The sequence below is a fragment of the Arachis ipaensis genome, chromosome B3 (assembly GCF_059453495.1).
Source record: "Arachis ipaensis isolate K30076 ecotype BB chromosome B3, ASM5945349v1, whole genome shotgun sequence".
In the NCBI taxonomy this organism is placed as follows: domain Eukaryota; kingdom Viridiplantae; phylum Streptophyta; class Magnoliopsida; order Fabales; family Fabaceae; genus Arachis; species Arachis ipaensis.
Window position 1 is genome coordinate 4,003,885 of NC_142438.1, and position 24,643 is coordinate 4,028,527.

General features: G+C 27.3%; 1 protein-coding gene across 3 annotated transcripts; it reads right to left on the minus strand.

Annotated features, from left to right (window-relative positions):
• Nucleotides 1-5,652: 5,652 nt before the first annotated feature.
• On the minus strand, nucleotides 5,653-9,497 carry TOE2 (target of early activation tagged (EAT) 2). Of its 3 annotated transcripts, XM_016331876.3 has the most exons (10): nucleotides 8,481-9,490; nucleotides 8,257-8,282; nucleotides 8,105-8,135; nucleotides 7,875-7,962; nucleotides 7,634-7,779; nucleotides 7,338-7,382; nucleotides 7,119-7,222; nucleotides 6,910-7,031; nucleotides 6,621-6,734; nucleotides 5,653-6,156 (listed from the first exon to the last, which is right to left on the minus strand). In XM_016331876.3, the coding sequence occupies exons 1-10, from the start codon at nucleotides 8,987-8,989 to the stop codon at nucleotides 5,881-5,883; spliced, it is 1,461 nt and encodes a 486-aa protein (XP_016187362.1). In that variant the 5' UTR covers nucleotides 8,990-9,490; the 3' UTR covers nucleotides 5,653-5,880. The 3 variants fall into 3 exon arrangements, with proteins under 3 accessions (XP_016187362.1, XP_016187363.1, XP_088365586.1); XM_016331877.3 differs by lacking the exon at nucleotides 7,338-7,382 and having other exon boundaries at nucleotides 8,481-9,497; XM_088509460.1 differs by lacking the exons at nucleotides 7,338-7,382; nucleotides 7,875-7,962; nucleotides 8,105-8,135; nucleotides 8,257-8,282; nucleotides 8,481-9,490 and having other exon boundaries at nucleotides 7,634-7,798.
• Between the last annotated feature and the right edge of the window lie 15,146 nt (nucleotides 9,498-24,643).

Sequence of the window (24,643 nt, forward strand, 5' to 3'; positions counted from 1 at the left end):
TGTGTTAATAGGCAACTACCATGCGCAAATTTTATGGAATATTTGGAATGGTATGTAATATCGTTGTCGGGATGGATTCTAACAATATATTGGAAGTGGGACTGAAAGCATCACATTGTGATGATTGGGCATGGGATTTTGTCATTGGCAAAAAGAATTAGCAGGTTCAATATATATAACACATCCTACTACGGTTAAACAATGCATAACACAAATTACTTAACAACATAGCCTTTATATTGATAGCAGAAAATTGAATTGTGATTTGAGTTTATTTGTCGTTAATTGTCATAATCTTCTTTGGATGTGATTGGTGAATAATGAGCTATAGACAAAATATAAATTGGGGAAAAAAAGTTAGTATCGACTAGGGGTGCACATGATCCGGCCCGGTTCGAAGGTCTGGCCCAGTCTCAAATATTTTAGGGGCTAATTTGGTGTGATTTCATTGGGTTTAGAATCGGGTAAAGGTCTCAAAAATAGACCCGGTTATTATTTTGGGTCGGGTCCGTGCCATATCTCGGGTCACCCGAAGTCGGCCCGGTGGCCCGGTCATCATACACAATTAATATTTTGTGTTATTAGTGATGGATCATGACTATTCTTATGTGGAATTTAAGTATTGTAAACCTTAATATTTTGTGTTATTAGTCATTATAAGACTATAAGTTAATGTTTTATGTTTAGAATGCATAAGACTTTAGACTAATGCATAATATTGTGTTATTTGTATTGATTTAAATATTTGGTATTATTAGACAATATTAGGATTGATTGTGGTTATACTTTAGTATTGAATGTGGTTATGCTTTAATTTTGAAGAAGGGTTGGTTCTTGTTATATTTTTCTAAGTGAATTTTACTATGTTAAATAATGGTTGGAGTATTAGAAATTTGGATATTTTTACATGCTAGCTTACAAGAAGGTATCAACGTAATGTAATATTAACGGTCCGGTTTTCACCCGGTATAATTGTGGCCCGAAAATATATTGGTTTCATCGGATCTAGAGTCGGATTCGGGTCTAATTTAGACCCGATGTATATTTCGAGTCAGATCTGGGTCACATCAAACCCAGTTTTACCCGGCTCATGTGCACCTCTAGTATCGTCGAATGGGGTTGGGTGACAGGTATTCAACTGTTTTTAAATATAACGTTTTTTTATGTTAATTTATTTATTATTTATGGAGTTGGGTTGCTTATTTAAAATGCCTCATTTTATTTTGGTTTTGTGATGGGTATAGCCAAACTTTTGAAATTTATATGGTAAAATATGCTTTTGTTCTTAATGTTTTTGAAATTTTTTAAAATTATTTCTAACGTTTAGTTTAATTTGATTTAATTTTGTCTTTTAACATTTAAAAGAGTTTTAATTTTATTCTTTATCGTAAAATTTCCATCTCGAATTCGCCACCCTCGTCCTCCCTTCAGCCTCCGATTTGCCCTCATCCACCCTTCTCATTCCGTTTCTAGTTGTGCCTCATCTCTCTCCTCCTTCTGTTTTCTATTTCTCTTGTCAAGCTTGTTTATTTTTGAAAAAAAAAAAATACTTGTTATTGTGCGTGAGAGTGGAGATTTAGTAGTTGCTATTGTGATGGGGTTGAGTTTGATGGTGAGTGAAAAATAGTGGTGTGATGGTAGTGGTGAACTATCCATAAATTACTTGATACTTACTCTTTAATATATAATATCTTTTTGGTGTCTCTTTAATGTATAATAATATAATATATATGTTCTCTTTCTATTTGTCTCACTTATTCTTTATTTTTGGTTGTCTCCTACTTTAATATTTAAATTTTTTATTCTATTTTATCTTTAGATTATGTTATATATTAATAAATATTCAATTTTTAGGTGTATAAATAATTTATGATAAAAACTCATATATAATTGTTTTTATATAAAATTATTAATTAAAAATTATTAAATAATTTAATATATTTGACTAAATTATTATTTAATATCTTTCTAACAATTAACTTCATATAAAATAATTGCACGTGAGTGTCTTAATTTATAATTTATATGTAGTCTAAGTGGCTGATAACAATTTGCTTGCTATTGTAGGACTAAGTCACAAATTAATGAAGACTTGAATAATTTCAAGACACTCTTAGATTTTCTGGTACTTTTAATTATTATTATTATTTTAGTTATTCACAGTATTTTTTGATTCAAAAGATCCAAAACTAATTCGTTACAGATTTGAGTTTTATGCCAATTATTATTTTGTTTTTTTGTTTTTGGTCATACCAGAGTTACTAGTCCTTTTAAAGGATACAGTGTGACGTTACACGTTAGTGGGATGGTAAGCCACCTAAAGAGGGTTTTTATTTTTTATTTTTTTGGGTATAAGCCACCTAAAGTTTTGTTAATAGTAAATGGGATTAAACAAAGGCCTGCTACACACCATGTGGGCTTCCAATACAACCCAATTCGGTGTCATCTTTTTTTTGGTTGCCCATGGTATCCTCAAACCCGACAGGTCAAGAACTAATCCGTCGCGGATCGGAGCTCCATTTAAGGGTCTACCGCTAGCGAATGGGTTGCTGCATGCACAAGACGAAATTCAAACCCCCGACACTTGCTTAAGCGAACGAGTGAACTGACTACTCGACCAACCCAAGTTGGTTATTCGGTGTCATCTTTGGAGCCACGCGTTTGAGGTTCTTCTATTTATTTATTTGGTATAGATTTGTTTTTTAATTTTAAAATGGAGCCGTGGATATTTGCACGCACACACTTTAAATAACTTATTAAATATTTGTTTTCTTTTGCCAAATCTTTTAGACATCATTTTTTATGGATTTGGATCATCTAAATTTTGAATTTCACTTTAAAAAGTAAAGTGTGATCTCTCACCATTTATTTCATAGGTAGGACCAAAAGAAAATATGAAAGAGAAACAATTTAAGAGTAAGAGATCACACTTTATTCTCTAAAGTAAAAATTTAAAATTTAGAAGATTCAAATTTATTTTTTAAATATTATAAAGATTTATTATTCAACCATCTTATGTGTATATTAAAAATTAATTATTAAATGAGTCATTCGTATAAAATATTTATTAGAATATAAAATACACATTAAAAATAAATTAAATAATATATATTTATGTAATGATTGATTTAGTAATTAATTTTTTGTATATATATAATATTTTTATTTATCATTTTAATAATATGACTAATGTACAAAAATCCTTTCAGTAAATTTATTATTAATATATTTAAAGTTCATAATTATCATATATAATAACTTTATACAATTATGCACAAGTAAATTTTTTTGAGTTAAACCCCAAAATGGTCTCTAAGATTGGTGTTATGCACTAAAATCGTCTTTGAGATTTCAATTGCACCAATTACGTCTCTGAAATTGAAAAAAATACACCATATTAGTGAAGGGACTAGTTTGGTGCACGACATTCAATTTTAGGGACTAAAATGAGTCACTTAATGCAAAGTGAGGGACTAATTTGGTGCATATAGAACGATGACATAATGGATAACACGTGGATGAATACTGTTGTGACACGTGACACAAACGAACACAAGGCCAAATAACATTGTGACACGTGGCACAACCATCCATGTCAGCATGCCACGTGTCACTTACAGTCTACGTCATCATGCCATGTCATCACGTCGTTAATGGAAAATAGGTCAGGGACTAATATGGTGCATTTTTTTCAATTTCAGAAACGTAATTGGTGCAATTGAAATCTCAGGAACGATTTTAATGCATAACGCCAATCTTAGGGACTATTTTGGGTTTAACTCAAATTTTTTTAGTAATATAATTTTCCAAAGTGGGTGGATGTAACAGCAGCAAATATTGTGTAATTGGTAGGTGGTGTATGTTGCTAGAAATTCCATCACTGTTAATAGTTGATACCTTTATGCTCCAAAGAAGGAGCAGGAGGAGGAAGGAAGATGCATGATGATGGGATAGAATCTCATCCAAAAATGAACTTAAACCTACTCACAACCATGAAATAAAATATTTAGGATTGATAAAATCAAGATAATGCTTGTGGTTCAAATTGAACTTTGTCTATCATGAAAATGACATTATTTATGAATTTAGATTGGTATCATCAAGTATGGAGGTTGAAGAAGTGGGAGAATAGTTGAATATGGCCACCATTTGGATAGATGCTCACAACGAGAACATATGCAATCATATATGACAACATAAATGAGTGAATGACCAAAAATTCATATTTTACTTGTTTGTAACTCCTTATATTTTAGGAATTAACTTATGAATTTACTAAGTAAAGATACTGAAGTTGCTAAAGATTAAAAACAAATAATCATTTTAAGATAATGAATAAATTGAAAATTTGAAATAATATAATTTTTTTTTATTATGATGTGTATTTATGTCACGTGCCATATTGTAGTAAAAATAAACTATACTTTAAGTTATTTAATTTTTTTTAGCCAAAACTAGAAGTGTAGAGGGAAAATTCTAGAGTGATCAAAATCATAAATCACTACTAATCCATATTAATTAAAAATGATTTAATGTCTTTTTCTTTCAACTACTCTCTGGTGATGATCGTACAGTAACATAAAGCTAGAATTTTGCATGATATGAATTTTTATGTAGTTACGTGACATATATATGTTTGAACTTTAAATGAAGGGTCTATGTGTGTAGTACTTATTTGGAGTTAGTTGGGAGGGAAAACACAAGGGCGGGCTGGTCCCCTACCCAGCAATAGCACTCACACAATAATGGACTCTATTCTGATAAGCCTACCCTAATGGGTGGGGGCCGGAGGCTAAGGGTAACCATCTCCATCCCTTGGTTTTCAAGACACTACCCTCCCATATAAACCTTAACACCTATACCCGTTGACCCAGAAAAAAGAAGACTGTTCTTTTTTTTTTTTCTTTCTATCATTTAACTGTTGCTCAGAAGGTACAACAGAACAGAACAGAACAGAAGAGAGATAATATGTGAGGCATGAGTGTTGAGCAGTAACATCCAATTCCAAAGGTTTGGACCATTTTATTTCCATTGCTGTCAAATCTGAATGAAACTGTACTGCTTGCTACCAGTATAATAACATAGTAACTAGTGCAATCACTTCTGTCACCCATTTGGCGTATTGCTGTAGGACGTGGCCAATCCTTATTTGAACAAAATCGCAGGGTGCCTTATCACAATTTCACAACTCACATCTCATAAGAGTTCAATTTTTATTTTCCTTTAACCTCACTTTCACTTGGATCTGACAGGTACTTTGTCTCCACCACCAACCAGTAACCAAAGTAATTCCCAAAATAAGTTTTAGAGAGAAAAAGAAAGGATAGTTTCTTGCCCGAAATATATGTTAGTGTACTACTACCGGCCTTTAAACCGCTGCATCTGTTTTACTTTTGGTCCTTAGGTTTAGTCGCGAAGGAAAGAGACAGTAACATTGTAACGTTAGGTTCTAGCTCACCTACCGAAACTGATTTAACTGTCATTGTTCTGAAAATAGTACTGAGCTCATCTATGTTATTTGCCAAATCCATATTGGTAGTGAGTACTGCAACATATATGGCAAGCATCATTTACGTACTCTAACTCTAAATCATTTTTTTTGGGGTGCACAAGCAATTACTATAATCTGAAAATTGGTGGGCAACTAGTAACTAGTGCACTCGAATTTACTGTTTTCTTAAATTTTCACAAACAAACAAACAAACAAAAAAAAATCCACAAAGCATACATGCTAAGCTTCTTAGACTACAAACAGTTTAAGCAAGCAGCAACGAACATATTTCAGGTCTTTAGAATACATCAATCAGTAGCCTAATTTCACAAAGAATTTTGAAAGCAAACAAATTCTTATGGTTTTGTCTTCAATCTGTTTTACAGGTGCTAGGGTGGTGCCTGCCGGGGCTTAGCCTGGTAGTAATATTGAGTTGCAGTGCTGATAGGAGCGGCAGATGAAGGAAAACAAAGACTTTGGGGAGTTGAGTTCATGGATTTTGCCGGAAAGATGGCGTTAGATGGAAATGTAGCTGAGATGGAGAATCCTGATGATGCTGCAACAGAGAAAGGAGGCACTGGGGTAGCAGTGATTTGGTTGTGCATTTGCCATGGCCAACCGGGGAGTCCTTTGGAATGATCTATGCTGATCCTATCAGCTCTCTCCTGCCATATATTTCAACATTCCTTTGAAGCCAGGAAACAAAGATTTTTGCCACATATAATAAAGCATGCCATCATGGAATTGATTACACTAGAGAGTTCAATTTCAATGGATGCAGAGTGTTGCAACGTCTGAACCTTCTATGGACAGTTTGCGAAAATATAATGTTGCTGAGCTCTTTATTATTCATCATTTTGTTTATGACTGAACACCAAATAATATTTTCAGGCACTTTTTTTTAACAAAATTGAAATACGAAAATTAAATGATATAAACACACAGATACAATTCCCTTTATATCCAACAAGATCAATTGGCCAAAATTTCACAAAATTCATTACTTATACCTGAACATAAAAATCAACTTCTAACTTTAGGTATCATTCAAACGCATTAATGTGAAGTACTTGAAGGAAATGTGCAATCAACTCCAATTCTAAAACGAGATATCAGATAGCAAATTTACCTGATTGGGAAAGAAACTAGGATTCACGCCATTCCACAGAGAAGGATGCTCTTCAGTTGCAACCAGCCTTTCTGAAGATGGATTACCAATTACTGAATTAACATTGGTTTCCACCTGCAAACAAAGAGAGTCCGACATGTTATGATCACTAGGTAGGACAAAGACGTGAAGAATTAATAGAACTATACAAAAAACCTTCAAAAAGAGAAAGCCATATTTGAATGAAGGCTTGTGAAAGCATAATTTTGAATGAACCTTAAAAAAATGTAGATTTGATGTTCAACTATACCATTGTTCTTCCAGCATGCATGCTGTAAGGGACCCAGGGGAACTGGAGTTGCCCCCTGTTTTCTTTCAGACCATGTCCTGGAGTTGATATGCCCAAATTAAGTTCAAGATTAGGACTGCCACCTGTAGAAAACAAACACAAATTCAATTTTACAGTGACAACATTACTCACTTGTACATTAAGAGGAGCAAAATAGATCATTGTTATACCTTCATTGATGGCTGGAGATTTCATCTCTCCTTCATATGTACTTGGCTCAAAGTTAGTCACTGCTTCCCTTCCATTGCATTTGATAGCAGCCTTGTCATAAGCCCTGAATTCCAGAAAATCAAAAGGGATACACGGGTTGGATTGGAGCGCTAGTGAGCTTGAAAATTCAGGGTAATAAATTCAGTGCAGGTAGAATGTAATTCACGTATCACTAGGACCTTGCAGCTTCTACTTCGCTGTCGAATAGCCCAAGATATATATACCTGCATCATGAAAAGCATCGCAATCTCCATAACCGAAACGCCTTTTACCAATCGTTTCTTTGAAACATGCATACTACAATCTTATACATGTTTCTCCAAAAACGTAAAAAGCGTAAAGACCCATTGAGTACTAGGCTGCAGAAGAAACCAACTCTCTTTGCAGCCAACTACGTACTTGAATTCCCAACATCTAATCCTACAAGCACAATTGATCACTACTTCAATTAATATGAAAAATAACATGTCCTCACTTTTTGCCAAGGAATTGTCCCATTCGAGCCTCCCAACGGCCACACTTGTGGAGTGTCACTCCTCGGTACTTTGAACTCCCCCTTGAGAAACCAGTGCTTTGGCGACGGAGTATGTGCACGAATTCCTCCTTGGATAGATTCTTCGTCTGCTCATTATTAAGAAAATTGTTCAGAAATCTGATGTGATATTATGCACCATCCACTTTCATACTCATCAAGTGCTAGTAGTGAGGTTTCTAACCTGTTTAAGATCGTCCTCGTAATCACTCAGATTGAAATTGATATCAGCTTCAACTCCTCTGAACTTAATAGCAGCTCGATCATAGGCTCTAATTGTTTGAAACCCCAAGTCAAGCAAAGGTAAAATAGCAAATCAAATTCTGAAGTCTCAAAAAGTATAAAGAACCGTTTCCTAAGTTCAATCACCACAAAAAAATCAATCAATCAAAACAAGTGCAACGTTTTATTTACCTAGCAGCAGCATGAGCAGTGTCGAATCCGCCTACAATTTTCAATACCAATTTCGTCAAAAACACGCTAAATATAATGATCATGTAATATAGTTTCAAAATAATAGTAAAATTCACAATAATTATAATAATAAAATGAAATGAAATCCATACCCAAATAAACTTGTTTACCGCAATCCCTACACCACAAAACAAACTTAAAAATGAAAATTAATATAGATACATACATATAAATAATCACATGAAAATCAATATATCCTATCACATAATATTATGTCCTTCCTAGTTGTAATAATTAATCAAGCAAAATCATAACTAAGGAAAAGAAAAACCGCCAGAAATTCACAATTCATATTTGACCATTGAAGATTACGAACCAGATATGCGATTCCCATCGTCCTGTTCTTCTATAGAAGGTGACGCCTCTGTACTGCGAGCTCCGAGACCTTGGTCCTCTTCTACTCTTCTTCGCCGGTTGTTGAACCTGAACCACCTTTACCTCACCGTCCACCACTCCCTGCCGATTGAACGAGAGATCAATCGAGCCGTTCGTTCCTTGAAACTTACTCTTCTGCCAGTTCACGGAATCAACGAAGTTCGCTCCTCCGTTCACCGGAAACAGCTCCTTCGTCACGACGCCGTTGTCGTCCGCTTTCAGGATTCCGAAATTGAAAGTGAGCGCGTTGTCGGTGACGCGCGTAGAGCACGACGAGTCGTCGTTGTTGCTCGAACCGTCGGCATTGACGACGGAGGAGTTCGATGTCCCGGCCGACTCCGTCATTTGGTTCCAGGAACCTTCTGGAAGCTTCTCGCACAGCATCACAACTGCCGAGTCACCGTTCTGAGTCGAATCGTCGCAATCCGCATTTAGATTAAGATCGAACATGATGATAATACGATACGCCTCTTATAAATCTTCAACAACCTAAACCGAACTTAGATTTATTTATTTATTTTTTCTTTCTATTTCTTTATTAGCTTAAAGCAATCAAACTCAGCTAGTTCGTTCTCACTTCGACATCGCCGTCGATTTTCTTCCGATGATTATTCCGACGGCGAAAAATAGATCCGATCAAAGGAAAACAGAAACAAAATATAAAGAAAACAGAATCCTGAGCTGGTTCTTTCGTACCGGAGTACACGCCGGATAATTTTCCGGCTGCCGGAAAAAATGAAATAGGAGTGTTGAGAAACTCACAGAACAAAGCAACCGTAAAAAAAAAAAAAAAGGAGAAATAACTAGTTAAGGTAGTTGCATTTGTGAGTTACTCGGCGACGGTGGAAGAGAGAGAGAGTGAAAACATCGCCGATTATTTGGATTCCGTTATCGGTGAGGGGAATAGAGACACGAGAGTGCCAAGGGAAAACAACTTTCAGAGCCCGTTTTAAGAGGGAAAAGGAATATATAAGCAATTTATTTTTATTATTATTATTCTTCTCTCTGTTTTTGGGGAGGGACTGGTTGGTTCGGTTACCGGTGAGTAATATTGGATATTTTATTATTTTTCTTCTTTTTGGGTTGTTAGTTGTTACTTACTACTCTTCTCTTTGGCACACAGACACAGTGGCTATGGTCTCATGAACGGGAACACTAACGGCCTAGTTGAATTTTGTGTTTGCAACTTTCTTGTTATTCTTTTTCTAGTGTGTGAGGGTTGTTTCTTTTGCATGATTTTTGATGGAGAATGAGCATTGAGTCTTGGCTTTTTTTTTTTTTTTTAACAAAGATAGAAGATTCGAACTCGTAACCTCTTAATTGAGCACGAGAAAACTATGCCATTTGAATTATAACTCATTGACAATAAGTATTAAGTCTTCCTTATTTTTATTGATTATATTTTATAGAATTTAATTTTAATACAAACTATTATATCAATAAAAATATTATTTTTTATATTAAAAAATAAATATAATTGTATAACGGTATAAATATTTTATATTATTAATATATTAAAATTAAATTCTATTTTAAATAATATATAAATTATAATTTAATAATTAAAAAATTATAATATTTTGAGTTACGTAAATAGTTAATTCAACCCGCGTAAATATTAGAAATTTTAATTTCGTTTTATTTATATAATAAGTTATTGATTAACGATAAATTTTTAAATAAATTGGTACGAAATTATTTTAAATTTTACATATATAGTATTATTCTATCAAGTTTTCATTTTACCAGAAGAAATTGTTTCTTATTGGATAAATAAATATCATTTTTTTTTAAATATCATCGGAGTAGCAATAATAGGAGATTATTATTGTATTTCAACAATTGAACTTGATTTTAATTTTATTAACTTATTGTAGCATAATAATTTTCCGAAATTATAATTAAAACCATTGAATTCTAGTAACTTAAAACAAAAGGTTCTTACTATTACTACTGTACTGTTATGCAAGAAGATGGATGTGAGTTAATTAGAGCTTAACAAATTAAATTCTTTTGCATTTTCATATATACTTTTAAATGTCTGCCTAATTTATATATACTATAATTATGTTCATACGAAAATCATTTTCATGATACTTTCTTGTAAAACATTATTGCTTTAGCGACGCTATTGAACATTGGAAACGTGTTTATTTCTAAATTTAATTTGATAGGTCTGTGTAGATTAATTAAGGTTAGATAACATTGATTAAACAAAGTCAGATATTAATTGAAAATGATAAAGACATATAACCAATGATTTGAAGTCATCTAAAGACAAAACCAAACTGTGGCAAGTTGATTTGATATTAGAGTGATTTGACTTTTTTTTAAAAAAAAAAAAAAGAAAAAGAAAAAGATGGCGTCCATAAATGTTTATGGAAATTAAGCATTCAAGGATTTTCTTTTTTGATAATCTAAATTCATTTGCATAACTACACTATATAAAGGATTAAAAATTTTCCATAGAGATTATCTTAAAGAGTAATATTTTCTTTTTTGATAATCTACATTCATTTGCATAACTACACTATGTAAAGGATTAAAATTTTTTCATTGAGATTATCTTAAAACATAATATTATATAATAAATAAATATTATTATTTTTTATCAGTATTTAATCAACAATAATTTATATCATATTTATAAAAATTTTACACACAAAAAATATATACTTTACATTTATATTTATTAAAATTTTGTATACATAAATTAATACAATTTGTATTTATATTTTTTTAGAATTTATACACATAAATTAATAAAATTTATTTGTTAAAAATTATTTAATCTTTATAGTCAAATAATAACAAAAAATACTAAAAATAATTGATATTCAAAAATTTCTCTATCTTAAATAAATCCACTTATCTTCTTAAAAGTCTCAAGAAAAGAAAAGAAAAAAAATTAATAAAGTGATTACAAAAATTTCCCATAGAAATTATCAATTATTCTTCGCATGCATATAGTACAATACATATACTTATAGGAGTGACATCATATAAGCCATGCGCAACTCATAGTGTTATATTTCAAATTAAATCATTTTCATAAAAGGGGTATACTTGATTGAGATAAAAATTGGGTTTATATTTTTTATAGGTAAATTTTATATTTAATTATATTTATAAAATTATTTTTAAAATTTTAAGTCAACTTTTACCTTTCCACCAAATCTATCTTAAAGAATAAATTAACATGGTATGAGAAGTATCTTAAATGAATAAATCTAACTTATATGGAAATAGCTACTATATTGTGAATTTATATATATATATATATATATATATATATATATATATATATATATATATGTTAATGCTCAAAAGATAATCATTGAAAAATCACTAATAAAATCAGTTTGTACTATGAAAGATTAAATACTTTAACTCGGTTCTTAAAAAATATAAACATATAAAATATATTGGTATTTTTATATATATTTTTTTCTTGACTTTGTTAATCTATGTTAATGAGCTCGTTAATTGGCACCTTGGTGCACAAAAAAAAATGCTGATAAAATATGTTTGAAAAATGAATCAATTTAATGTGACAAATATGATGCTTTTTATTTAAATAATTGTTTTTTATATTTTCTAATTTAAATAATAGTAGAAAGAGTTATATTTTTATGCACTATATTTCAATTTTGCAAATAACGTGAGCAAAATTAAATTTTTTTTAATTATAATTTTGCAGTCATTGACAGAAAATTAAAAAAAAAAAGTTGTATCAAAATTTTTAAAAAATATAAATAAGGCAATTTTATTACACATTTTTTAGTACTAAATGTATTATTATCTAAAATTTAGAAGTGGCCAATGACTAATTTTTATATTTGAAAACAATGACTGTAATTTATGGCTAAAAAATTTTAATATGCTTTTAACATGTGTCAATTTAAAAAATATTGTCATTTTTTATAATTTTTAAAAATATGCAAACCGTTTTGAAAACAAAACTTGGAGGGTGAGATTTTATATTTTCTATTTTTTAATATTTTGGAAAAAAGTTATACCCTATTATTTTAGTTTTTAAAGTTTTTAATTTATTAAAAAAATCACATGGAGTGATTTCTTAATTACTTCTGTACATGGGTATTATTCCAATCTACCATCATAACAAAATTAATTTGAATTTCGGATTGTTTTTATATTATTTATATTTATATTAGCAGCAATTGAAACATGAACCCATCACCATTTTCATGAGGATGGAGTAATTATTGGACCCTATATTTATGTACTATGCTTTAAGCTTTTGTTTTTTGGTTTTAATCAGATATTCATAAGGTCAAAAGTGTAATAACTAATTCTTCAAATACTGTAAAAATAAAAAAGTAGACAACTTTTTCAAATAAATAAATTTTATTTCCATATCTCCTAATAAAAATAAATATCAAACTCGAGAGAAATAGTTAAAAAATACATACCCTCCTGTATTTAAGATTGTGCTTATTATTTTTCACGTGTGAGAGAGAAAGGTGTATCTCAAAATAATATGAGAAGAGATGAGTTTTACGCTGCTATAGCTTAAAGAAATCGGTGCCTTCGATTTGTTTTATTTTTTGAACCAACAATCACAAATTAGACGGTCCGATTTGTGTTTTTTTAAATAAAAAATTTTTTAATGTTGAAATCGGACGGTTCGATTTTTATTTTTAAAAATAAAAAATAAAAATACAAATCAGACCCTCCGATTTGTAGTTTATTTTTTTCTTTAAACAAATCGGACACTCTGATTTGTAGTTTATTTTTTTCTTTAAACAAATCGGACCCTCCGATTACAATTTTTTTTTTTCAAATAAATCGGACAGTCCGATTTGAATAATACCAATAAAAAAAACACCATATCAAAGAAAAATACCTTATCTTCTAATAATAATGTATTACACATATATTTAATCAATATAAAAAAAATTAGTTCCAAGATTACTGTATGTATAAGGTGAAATTCGAAACCCCAACACTTACTTAAACAAACTAGTAAACTGAGCACTCGACCAACCCAAATTTATTACTATCGTCTAAACTAAGGTGGTTAATTTGGCAATGTTCTATGCCGAAGTCTCATTCAATTCACGTTTGTATTGACCAAAAAGGGCCTCATCCCACATTCACATTCACACATGGTGGTCCCTCCATCACAATTAACATATGCTACATTTCCATATATCAATTTATTATTGCCCTTCCTTACTTTTTGCTTTTATTTTTATTCCTATTTTTGTTATTTTCCGAATGGAAAAATAGAAATTATAAAAACAAAATTTTGCTATTTTCCATTCTACAATTTAAATCCAAATTCTTTTGTTAGATCACCTATATGAATACCTCTTTAGAACAAGAAAAAAATATTTATAAGAATTAAATTCATAAATACTTTTTCATTTTAGCACTTATTTAGATTGACTATTTTCAAAATTATTATTATTATTATAATAAAAAATGGATTGATATATATATAGGGATGTACATATTTGGTGTTACCTTAATTAATACAAACACGTAGTACATTTGTCTATTAATCTAATTCCATAATCCGGTGCTACTAGTATATGTAGTACAAGTTTTATAAGAAAATTTTTAAGTGTCCCGTCATACTGGTGTTTCAGTGATTTTTAACTGTTGATCTTAATTATAAAATATATATATATAATATATATAATTAAGATCAACGACTAAAAATCACTTATACACTGATATAATAGTACACTTGAAAATCTTCCAGTTTCATATACTTACATTAGACTTGTAGATTTAAGAAAAAATTTAAGGAAGCTTTCAAAAGTTAGGAAGCAATTTGTATAGCCACATACACCTATTTATAGGAATAGGACATGTATGTGTTAATGATGTACCAATCATAACACCCAACTACCATAGCTAGTGCACATCTTTGTATAATGCTAATCTTTAATTTCATTGTTTGGTCTAATTAAAGTCATAATTATTTGTGGGTGTTGTTTCATGGCTCATTATCTAATTCTTTATTTAAGAGGTCGAGAACAATAAAAAATTAATCATTATATTTGAATTATATATGTCAAAAACAATAAAATAATTAATCGTTGCGCAACCTATTATATTGTTGCAAATTTCAAATATGATAACGTTAAAAAGATAATATTTTAAAGTTATTTTATTTAATATTTATAATCTTATATATATAATATTTATGATTATATATTTAAAATTATCTAATTATTTGAATAATAATTAAAAAATATAAAGTAAGATAATTTTAGATTTTTTTTAAATAAATGTCTATTTTAAACTGTTTCTTACTAATTATTTAAGTTTTCTTAATTTGGTTCCACTCATCATTCCACCAAATTAGGTTAACGGTTCATGCATAAAAAACAACAAAATAATTAGAACATGGTGCATAATAATTTTAGTAGCACACAGTATTTTTCAGTCTGACAAACTAGATGTAAATTTTATTTAACGATTTGTTTTTTATTAATGAATTATTATATACACAAAATAAGATTTTAACTTCTAACACTTACTTAAACAAACGAGTGAATTGAGCACACACCAACTCGAATTGGCTAATATGATGCATAATATTCTATATAACGTTGACACTTGTTTCAAGTACTAATTTATCAACTGTTTCCTTACAAAGATAATAATAATAAAAAAATAAATATAAAAAAGAGATACTAATCCCTTAACATCATTTTTCACAAGAAAAACTAGTTTGAACCTTTCCTATCAATTATTAGTGACTTCTATTATTTAATAACTTAGTTAATTATTGGATAATAAATAAAAGAGGAAGAAAACAAAAAGAAAAATAAAAGATGATCTTAAATAAAAGAAAAATAAATACGTCCTTAACCTTTTGATCGGGAGATATTTAAATTTTTGAAGATTTAAAAATATATTTAAATTTTTGACTTTTTTAAAATTTAGACACATTAATTTCTCTATTCACTTGGGTATGTTAAATTCAATGGAAATTAAATGTGGTTCCCATTGTACTAATTTGACTGATACAGATGTACATGTAAAAGATTTTTTAAAATGGGACAAATTAAACTCATAAATTGGTGTATCCAAATTTTAAATAAGTCAAAAACTTAAATATATTTTTAAATTCTTAGAGATTTAAATATCCAAAAATCAAAAAATTAAAAATTGATTTGTCCTTTTTTCTAAATATAATTAACACTGTAGTTGATGTTGTTTTTTTTGGGTGGCCAATTTTAATAGTAATCCCACTTAATTAATTAGGTCACTTGCTTCTTGGAGCATAAATAAAAATTTATCAAAATTAAAGTACTATAAGGGATAATTAAACAGATTTTTAGCAACAACCGTCCTATTTGGATTTTATTTGCAATCATTTTTCGTGGCTTATAATTAAATTAGGTTTGGCTTAAACCAGAATTTTGCATGTATTATTAGGTGGACTCACGTTTCTATAGGAGGTGTAATAATATTAACCAATCGATTTTTTGATAGCCTTGCTTCTTTTGTGTTGCTTTATTATTTAACATGAATTTAAAAAACATTTACAATTATATATTTATGCTTCATAAATAGTTCAAGCCCTCACAACATTGATAGTCAATGTATAATTATCATATTGTACTATTTTTTTTTTTAAATTTTAATGGGAACACTTGCTCCCATAATTACATGAGAAACACTTCAACAAATAAGAACATCATGTGTTGGCATTTAAGATATTCCGACACTCGAATCAATATGAAAAGTGTGTTAGACCAAAATCTTTTGAGAGTATATATTAAAGAATTTAATTTTAATATACTAACAGTATAAATTATTTTATACAATTGTTTAATTATGTCTTTTTTTAAATGATTATTTATATAATTAATATAAAATATAATTATTTTTATTAAAATAATATTATACAATTAAATAATACACGTATAAAATTATTTTATACCGACAATGTGTTAAAATTAAATTTTATATTTTATATGCTCCAAAAGCTATTTAATAAAGGAACCACTCAGATAAAGATGCTGAAAACGTCTTTTTATAAAAATAATTTTTAATAATTAAAATTTAACACATATAATCGATTAATTTGTGTTATTTTTGTCAAAATTAAACTAGACAAATTGATTTGACCGAAAAATGATGAATCAAATCTTAAACTGGTGTAAATTAATATTATTTTTTATAGAAAATGACTACAATATCGTATTATAGAAAATGACTAAAAAACTTCTATATATTATATATATTAATTTTGAGAATCCTAAATTTTAGTCCTTTATTTTTTTATCGTAGGGTTAGGATTTAAAATTTTTAAAATTAATATATATATATATATATATATAAAAGAGTATTTTAGTCATTTTCTATAATAAAAGTATTATAGTCATTTTTTATAAAAAAAAAATATTAATTTAGACTAGTTCAAAATTTGATTCACCATTTTTTTGGTTAAATTAATTTATCTAGTCTAATTTTGACAAAAATAATATGATTTAATCGATTATATATGTTAAATTTTAATTATTGAAAAATATTTTTAAAAAAAGACGTTTTAAGCATCTTTATTTGAGTAGTTCCGTTTAATAATTTCTCCCCGGATCGGATCAATGTGGTGTTTGGTTTTTGAGTAGCTCGTATTTGTTGACTATTTTCTCCTAATTAATAAGTTGTAGGATTTGGCTTCAGTTTGGTGCACATGCCAAACCTATGTCTGATGGAGTCTCTATTTTATGCCAAACCTATATTTAAATGGATAATTAAGACATGGTTGCATGCATTGTAATATATATCCATAATCCATAATATATACACATATCGATGCAATTTAACTATTAAGAGACGAGTAATTTATTTGCCGGGCACAAATTTAGGTGGTAGAAAGTTGCGTTTACAAATAAAGCTCGCTTGATCCACAATGAGGGCACGAACGGAACTAGCGGGGCGAGTAGTGGCTTCGATCTCAAAATTTTAAAAAATTATATTTATATATGAAATATGTGTTTAAAAAATAAAAAAATGTTATATAATTTAATAATTTTATAGGTATTATTTTTTATTATGTAATGAATTTATATTTTAATTATTTAATTCACTAATTTAATATCATACTTTTAAATTTTTGTATTTTTTAAATTAATTTTTATATAATAATTTTTATATTTATTTTTAAAAAAATTATCTATTTTTTATATTAACATATTTAATATTTATATTATTATATTAATAATGATTTAAATAATGACTTACGTAGTTATAATTTAATAATCACATTATGTACTTTAGATATTCTTTTTTCGTAAAAAATATTCATTTTTCTTCTAAATTTATGTTGTTAAAAAAATTATAAAGATATCTTATATCTTGTATTCTATAAGGATATTGTGTCTTTTAAACAACTAATAATTATAATTTATTTTCAAATTTTTTTAAATTTTTAAAAGAATTAATTTTAATTTATAAGATATGTAATAATTTTTAACTAAACACGCTATAACTTATTGGTATTTTATAATTTTATAATATATTATTGATATTGTTATATTTCTTTAATGTAATATTAAAAATAAAATTACAAAAAAAAATTTATAATTATATATATATTGATAAATCATTTAAAAAATTAACTCTAATAATTAGATGTTAATTATTTTTATAGAATAAAAAAATTATCTAAAATTCGGTCCCTCCATATTAAAATTTTTGGATCTGTCCCTGATTGAGGGTATATTTGAAAATATTTAATTAAAAAATTAAATTTATTTTAATAATTTTTAAATACTTACTTTTTAAGATAATTAAGTATGCGAAAAATAATTTATATTTAGATATTTTAGTTGAAAAGTGTTTTAATAATTAACATAATTTATTGTGTTTGAAATGTATGGAAAAAAATCTTTTTAAATGCATGGTATAATTAGAAAGTAAGTATGATATGATTATTTATATTATTTAATATTTATACTTGCGGTCAAATTAATAAAATCATTACAATTAAAAAATAAGAAGTTTTTGTAAGTTTCAAGATATAGATGTCTGTTTTAGATTCAATTTTTTTTAAAGTAGACATCGAATTCGATAATTTTAAGATTGTGTCATTTTTACAGTTTAAAGATGGATCAATAATTTACAATATCTTAATCTAATATTTAAATTTAAATTTATTTTTTATTTTAGTTAAATAAAAATAAGATAAAATAATTATTACAAGTTATATAAAAAGGAGTCAAATATTTCTTTAAGTATTCACTTATTTTTCACACACATCTCTTAAATTTATTTTGACTTAAATCTCGTAGTGTCTTTACAAATACTATTTTAATCAATTCAGAGTTTGGATTGTGCCATCATCAAAATTCGCAAATTTTCAATCTCTTACTTAATTCGTACGGATAACCTCCTGTATAATGTCGATTATATATAAGTTATTTTTTAGCTAAAAATTATTAGTTTCAATTATAAACTAATATATTATAATCTAAAGATGATTATCTTTTATAATTTTTCTTTTTAAAATGTCTTTCGGTATATTCACACACAAATTGTATGTATATATTTTATAATTTCACATTCAATGGACCCACATAAAAAGCTCACATTGTCTATGAGAAAAAAATATCTTAAGGAAAATGATAAAATATTGTAGACACGTGGGACCAAACAAAAATTAATAAAACCCATGTCTGAATAACTTTAAATTAAACCCTTTTTTCCATCTGATAAAGTTAGGTCAGGATTATTCTTTAAGATTTAAAATTATTGCCAAAAAGAAAGGTTAAGCTTCGAAAATATAATGTTTTTTTCTGAAGAAACATGAACTATTAAAATAAGAAGAGCCTTGTTTTTAATGTTATAACATATTAAATTATGATCCTATAAAAAGATTAGTGAGTGTTTTTAGGTATTAAAGCCAATAATGATCATTTTTGTTATCCTTTGATTAACATTCACCAAAGATATGCTAGCTAGTTTTGAACATCTCAAAATAGAACAATTTTTTTTATATTTTAATCTAGTTCAATTTTTTAAAAATAAATATTAAAATATATTATACAAATAATATAAGTAAATACTACATTAGCATATTTAATATACAAGAGTTTGTGTTTTTGCTTTGAAATCTAATTTCTATTATCAAATAAGCAAAAAGAAGATCCGAAAATTGTTAATAAGAGCAACTGTCAATGCAACAGGCCAACAGCATATCCTTAGCGTAGAACTTGTTTAGTGCAAAAATAGTAGCGGTTAATTAAGTGCAATTAGGGTCAAAAGTATGACCTTGCATATATTTTGAAGTGTACTTATACTGTTATTTTAGTGATTTTTAATTGTTAATTTTAATTATAAAAAATATATATAATATATATAATTAAGATCAACTGTTAAAATTTACTAAAATACTTGTGTATCGATATATTTGAAAATTTTTTTATAAAATAAAGAGTAAAGTATCGTTTTTATTTCTAATATTTAGGGTAAATTTTATTTGTGTCTCTAACATTTAAATCGTGCTATTTGTATCATTAATGTTTATAAAAGTGATTCAATGTTATCCTACTATCAATTATACTAACAAATCAGATTATATTTTTCAATTATTCTCAATTAGGTCCCACTTGGATGTGGTCGATTTTAATATTATACCCACTATTTGTGTTTAGATTCAATTATGTCCCTAAAAAAGTGAATTATGTAAATGTTGTAGGAATTAGTTTCAACATTTGATGAGCTATTTTTTGAAGTAGATCATCTATTCTATCCCAAACATTTGTATTCTAATTTCAAAAAGAGATTTTTAAAACTCAAACTAAAGCGCTCATGATGTGTAATTGAGGACAGGATAATATTGAATCACTTTTACAAACGTTAAGGATACAAATAGAACGATTTAAACGTTAGGGACACAAATAGGATTTACCCCAAACGTTGGGGACAAAAACAATACTTTATTCTAAAATAAAATAAAGTAAGAATATATGTATTTGACAGCAAGTAAAAGATATATCAATTCTTTTAGCAACACATAGTTGTCCAAAACCGTCATTATATCAGGCAACGATATTTATATTTGTGATTTTTTTTTTAATCGTCACAAAAATATTTAGCGACGGTTAAAACTATTGCCAAATATTAAAAAAATATCGCAAAAATGTTGTTTATTGTAATGATATAAGATAAAATAAAATAAGAATATATATTTGAGAACAAGTAAAATATATATTCAATTCTTTTATTATTTTAGTTCGTTTTTAACATTTTAGGTTGAAATTTTAAACTTTAGAAAAAAAATAAAAAGAAGGAAATAATTAAAAAAAGGTGTATGGAGGTAGAAATTGAATTTCCCATAAAGTAATGGGGTGTCTTGTCCAAATCATGGAACATAACAATAATAATGGCTGAAAGGTGCTTGTTGGTGCCCACCCTATAACTTTTTGTTTCATGAACTTTCCTCTAACAATGATGCAATATATATCACTAATTAAGTATCCAAAACCAAGGTCAATTCTCTACGGTATTTATTATTTAATTTTTAATTTTTATAATTAATTAATTCATTCATTTAAAATTATAATAATTAAAAAAATTAAGAGTTAAATAATTCAATATTATTCTAATCCTTATCTTTGATTTGACGTCCAAAACTGTTATAACCCTTCGTACAACTCTTCAATAATTCAAACATGCCCCTGAGATATACTGTTTTAGACTTTAGAAAACAGTAAACTATTAAACTAGTTTTTTTCTTCTTTTTTTATTCAGGATTAAAATCTTATTATAAATTCGATGTTAAAAGAGATAATGGTTTATAACAGAAAATAATGGGTAAATTTTTTATTTCTTACAAATTAGTGATTTTTGTTTTAATTCTTGTAATTTCTAGATTTTGGTTTTAAAATGTTTTATTTTAGCTATTGTTATTATATTTGTTTCCCTTTATTTAATGCTAATTAATAAGTTAATAATAATTTATTTGTGTTGTATCTTATTACGTTAGCATTTTAACTCGCCAAATTAATATTTAAGCTAGAAACCAAGTTTATAGCATAAAAATAGTTGTAGGGACATAAAAATGATTTTTTTTATCTGTAATTCCAAATATTTCATATTGAATAATGCATCATATAAATATATTGTTTATTATATATATATATATATATATATTATGATTTACCTTATTATAAACACAGATTTTATGTACAACTCAAACAAAATACCTTACTTTGAAATTATTTTCACCTTAACCACATTCAACAAACATAAAATCAACCATCATGATTTAAAAACAAGTGATTATTAAAAAACGAATTACAATAATTCTAATTAATTAGAAGAAAAAATATTTTCATAACTTATTCAAACAATAATCACATCTTTGATGGCACCCCATGCAAGCTTTTTTTTTTTTTTTTATCCAAACAGTATCCCACAGCCCGACAGGTTAAAAATTAATTCATCGCGAATCTGATATTCATTTAAGGGTTTGCCACTGACCAATGAGTTGCTGCATGCACAAGGCGGGGTTCCAACTCCCGACACTTGTTTAAGCGGACGAGTTAGCTGACCACTCGACCAACCCAAATTTGATAGAGTCTCGTTTTATCAAATGGTTTCAGAATTGCTAATTAATATCAACAATCTTTATTCAATAGAATAAAAATGTATTTTAAATATTAATTAATAAGGATAGAATTAATACAAATTAAATATTATTAAAAATATTGTGAAAGATTTTTGAAATATATTAATACTATTTTTTTTTATAATTTTTGTCATTTTTATTTTCTATAATTAATTTTATCAGGATCTTAATCTTTTAAATATATTTTTGGTAGGTTAGCTTAGTCTAAAACGGCATTATGAAAATGTGTCATATATACTTAATTACCTTCATAATTGAACATCCTAACCAAGAAGAAGAAATTAAACTGTAGTTTGGTAATAATGGTGTGTACGTCCCTTTCAAACAATCAAACGTGAAAAAAAAAAAAATCTAGGTGTTTCTTTCTTTATGCCATTGAATATTGAATATAATAATAATAATTCATCACGCGCCATTATTGGCTCTTTAATTACGTCAACAATTTCAATTTTACAATGCAACTTAATTATTAATTATATAATCTAACTTATTAACAAGCACATTACATTTCATTTCATGCACATGGATAACTAACGTAAGAATTTTTTATTTTTATTTTTAACATTTGTAATTTTTTTAAAAATAGTTTTAACCTTTAATTTTATTTCTAATTTTTTTATTCACTTAATTTTATTTCTAATATTTTTAATTTGTTTTAAAATTATTCTCGGATATTTTTTATTTTGTTCCTACTATTTTAAATGAATTTAATATTTCGAGATAATTTTGGTATAAATTAAAAATATTAAATATAAAATTAAATAAAATTAAATATTAGATATAATTAAAAAAAATTGCAAATGTCATGAAGAAAAATATACTTTACCCAAAAAAAATAAGGACGATGAATAGATGATGTATAATATTATTTTTTAACCGGAATAAGTAGAATGTTGGTTATATATATACATAATTATTCTTCGCTTTCATAATCCGTGTCTAATATATATTTTAAGTAAACAGTTATTTAGTTATGTTTCAATCAATCTAATTTACTACTTATAGTGTACTTTAATATATATTTTTTTATTTTACTCTATAGTCTATACATAATTACATATATATAGGTATTGGACTTTTACATAAAAGAATAGTTAACATACAACTCTCATTATTCTAAGTTTGTGATATAATTAGACCTCAGTTACGTGAAAATTGAAGTCATTGATGTAATGTTGTAACCAAACTCCTCCTACCAAAATTAATTTCGTTGTGCCCTTTTTCTTAAGTTCATTTGTTAGCACAATTGTTTCTTCGTTTTTAGGGGTGAGCACGGATCAGTTTGGTTCGAATTTATGGTAAAATTAAAACTGAATTGATCAAAATGTAATTGATTTGGTTTGATTTGAATTTGTGTTTTTTGTATATGTATTCGAACCAAACCAAATCGATTAAGAACGATTTGATTCGGTTCGGATAATTTGGTACCCGATGACTTTGAAATCCAAACATATTAATAGTGAATAATTTGTGTCTAATGAAAAAGTCATATATTTTTTTATTTTTTTATTTAATTAATATATGATCAGGTTCACAGGTTGGTTCGGGTTTCACACCTCCAGAACCGATACTCGAACCAATCACTAATAAAGATCATCGGTTTAGTTCGGGTTGGACCCGATTACCTGTTGATTCCAGAACCAATTTAATTGGTTTGGTTCGGATTCTGACGAGTAATCGGATACCCACTATCCGTACTTACCCCTATTCATTTTTCTTAGTTGATCAATAAATTATCAACTAATTAATATTTCTTTAATCTTTCGTATTTTCTAAGGCACATTATATTCTACAAATATATACTACTATTCTCAAATAAATAATAGAGATATTATACTCAAAAACTAATTAATAGTTATTGGTAGAAAACAAGTTAAATAATTCATGCAATATGACAAATGAATAAGCAGAAATCTAGAGCTTGATTAATCTAACAACAAATATCCATCTATATATGTCCTCAACTATAACAAAAAAAAAGGCCGAAAAAGCGTAGTAATTACATATTTTAAGGGTGTTTTTTTTTTTTCAAGTTAAACCTATATGAAATATTCAAAATATATAGAGGAAATATAAAATGAGAAATGTTAACTGTTAAGGGATAAGAATTTTAGTGAAAAAAAAATTGAAAAATTAGTATTGGTTCAGATATAAAAATATTAATTATCTAATATTTCTGATGTAAATTAAAATAAAGTATTCTTACTAAAGAAACTATTAATATTAAAACCTAATCTTTTAAAAAAAAAAAACTTATCATTTAAAATAACAACCGCCAGTTAATTGCAACGGCATCTAAGGCGTTAGTAGCATTATATATTCAACTATATTGATAAAGATATAATTTAAGTAATTCGAGTGATTAGTTTATTTATCTATTTAAATAAGTATTAAGAATTTAAATTATATTTTATATATAAAATAATTTATATAAAATAAATATTAAGAATTTAATTAATAATAAATTATTAAATAAAAATTTT

What these genes read in the sequence shown, in the direction of transcription:
- TOE2 (XM_016331876.3), bottom strand. Translation starts at nt 8,989, where the DNA reads ATGTTCGATCTTAATCTAAATGCGGATTGCGACGATTCGACTCAGAAC. An exon ending in ACTGCTCATGCTGCTGCTAG is followed by an intron (nt 7,963 to 8,104) that starts GTAAATAAAACG and finishes TCAAACAATTAG; the next exon opens with AGCCTATGATCGAGCTGCTA. An exon ending in TGCATGCTGGAAGAACAATG is followed by an intron (nt 6,735 to 6,909) that starts GTATAGTTGAAC and finishes CTTTGTTTGCAG; the next exon opens with GTGGAAACCAATGTTAATTC.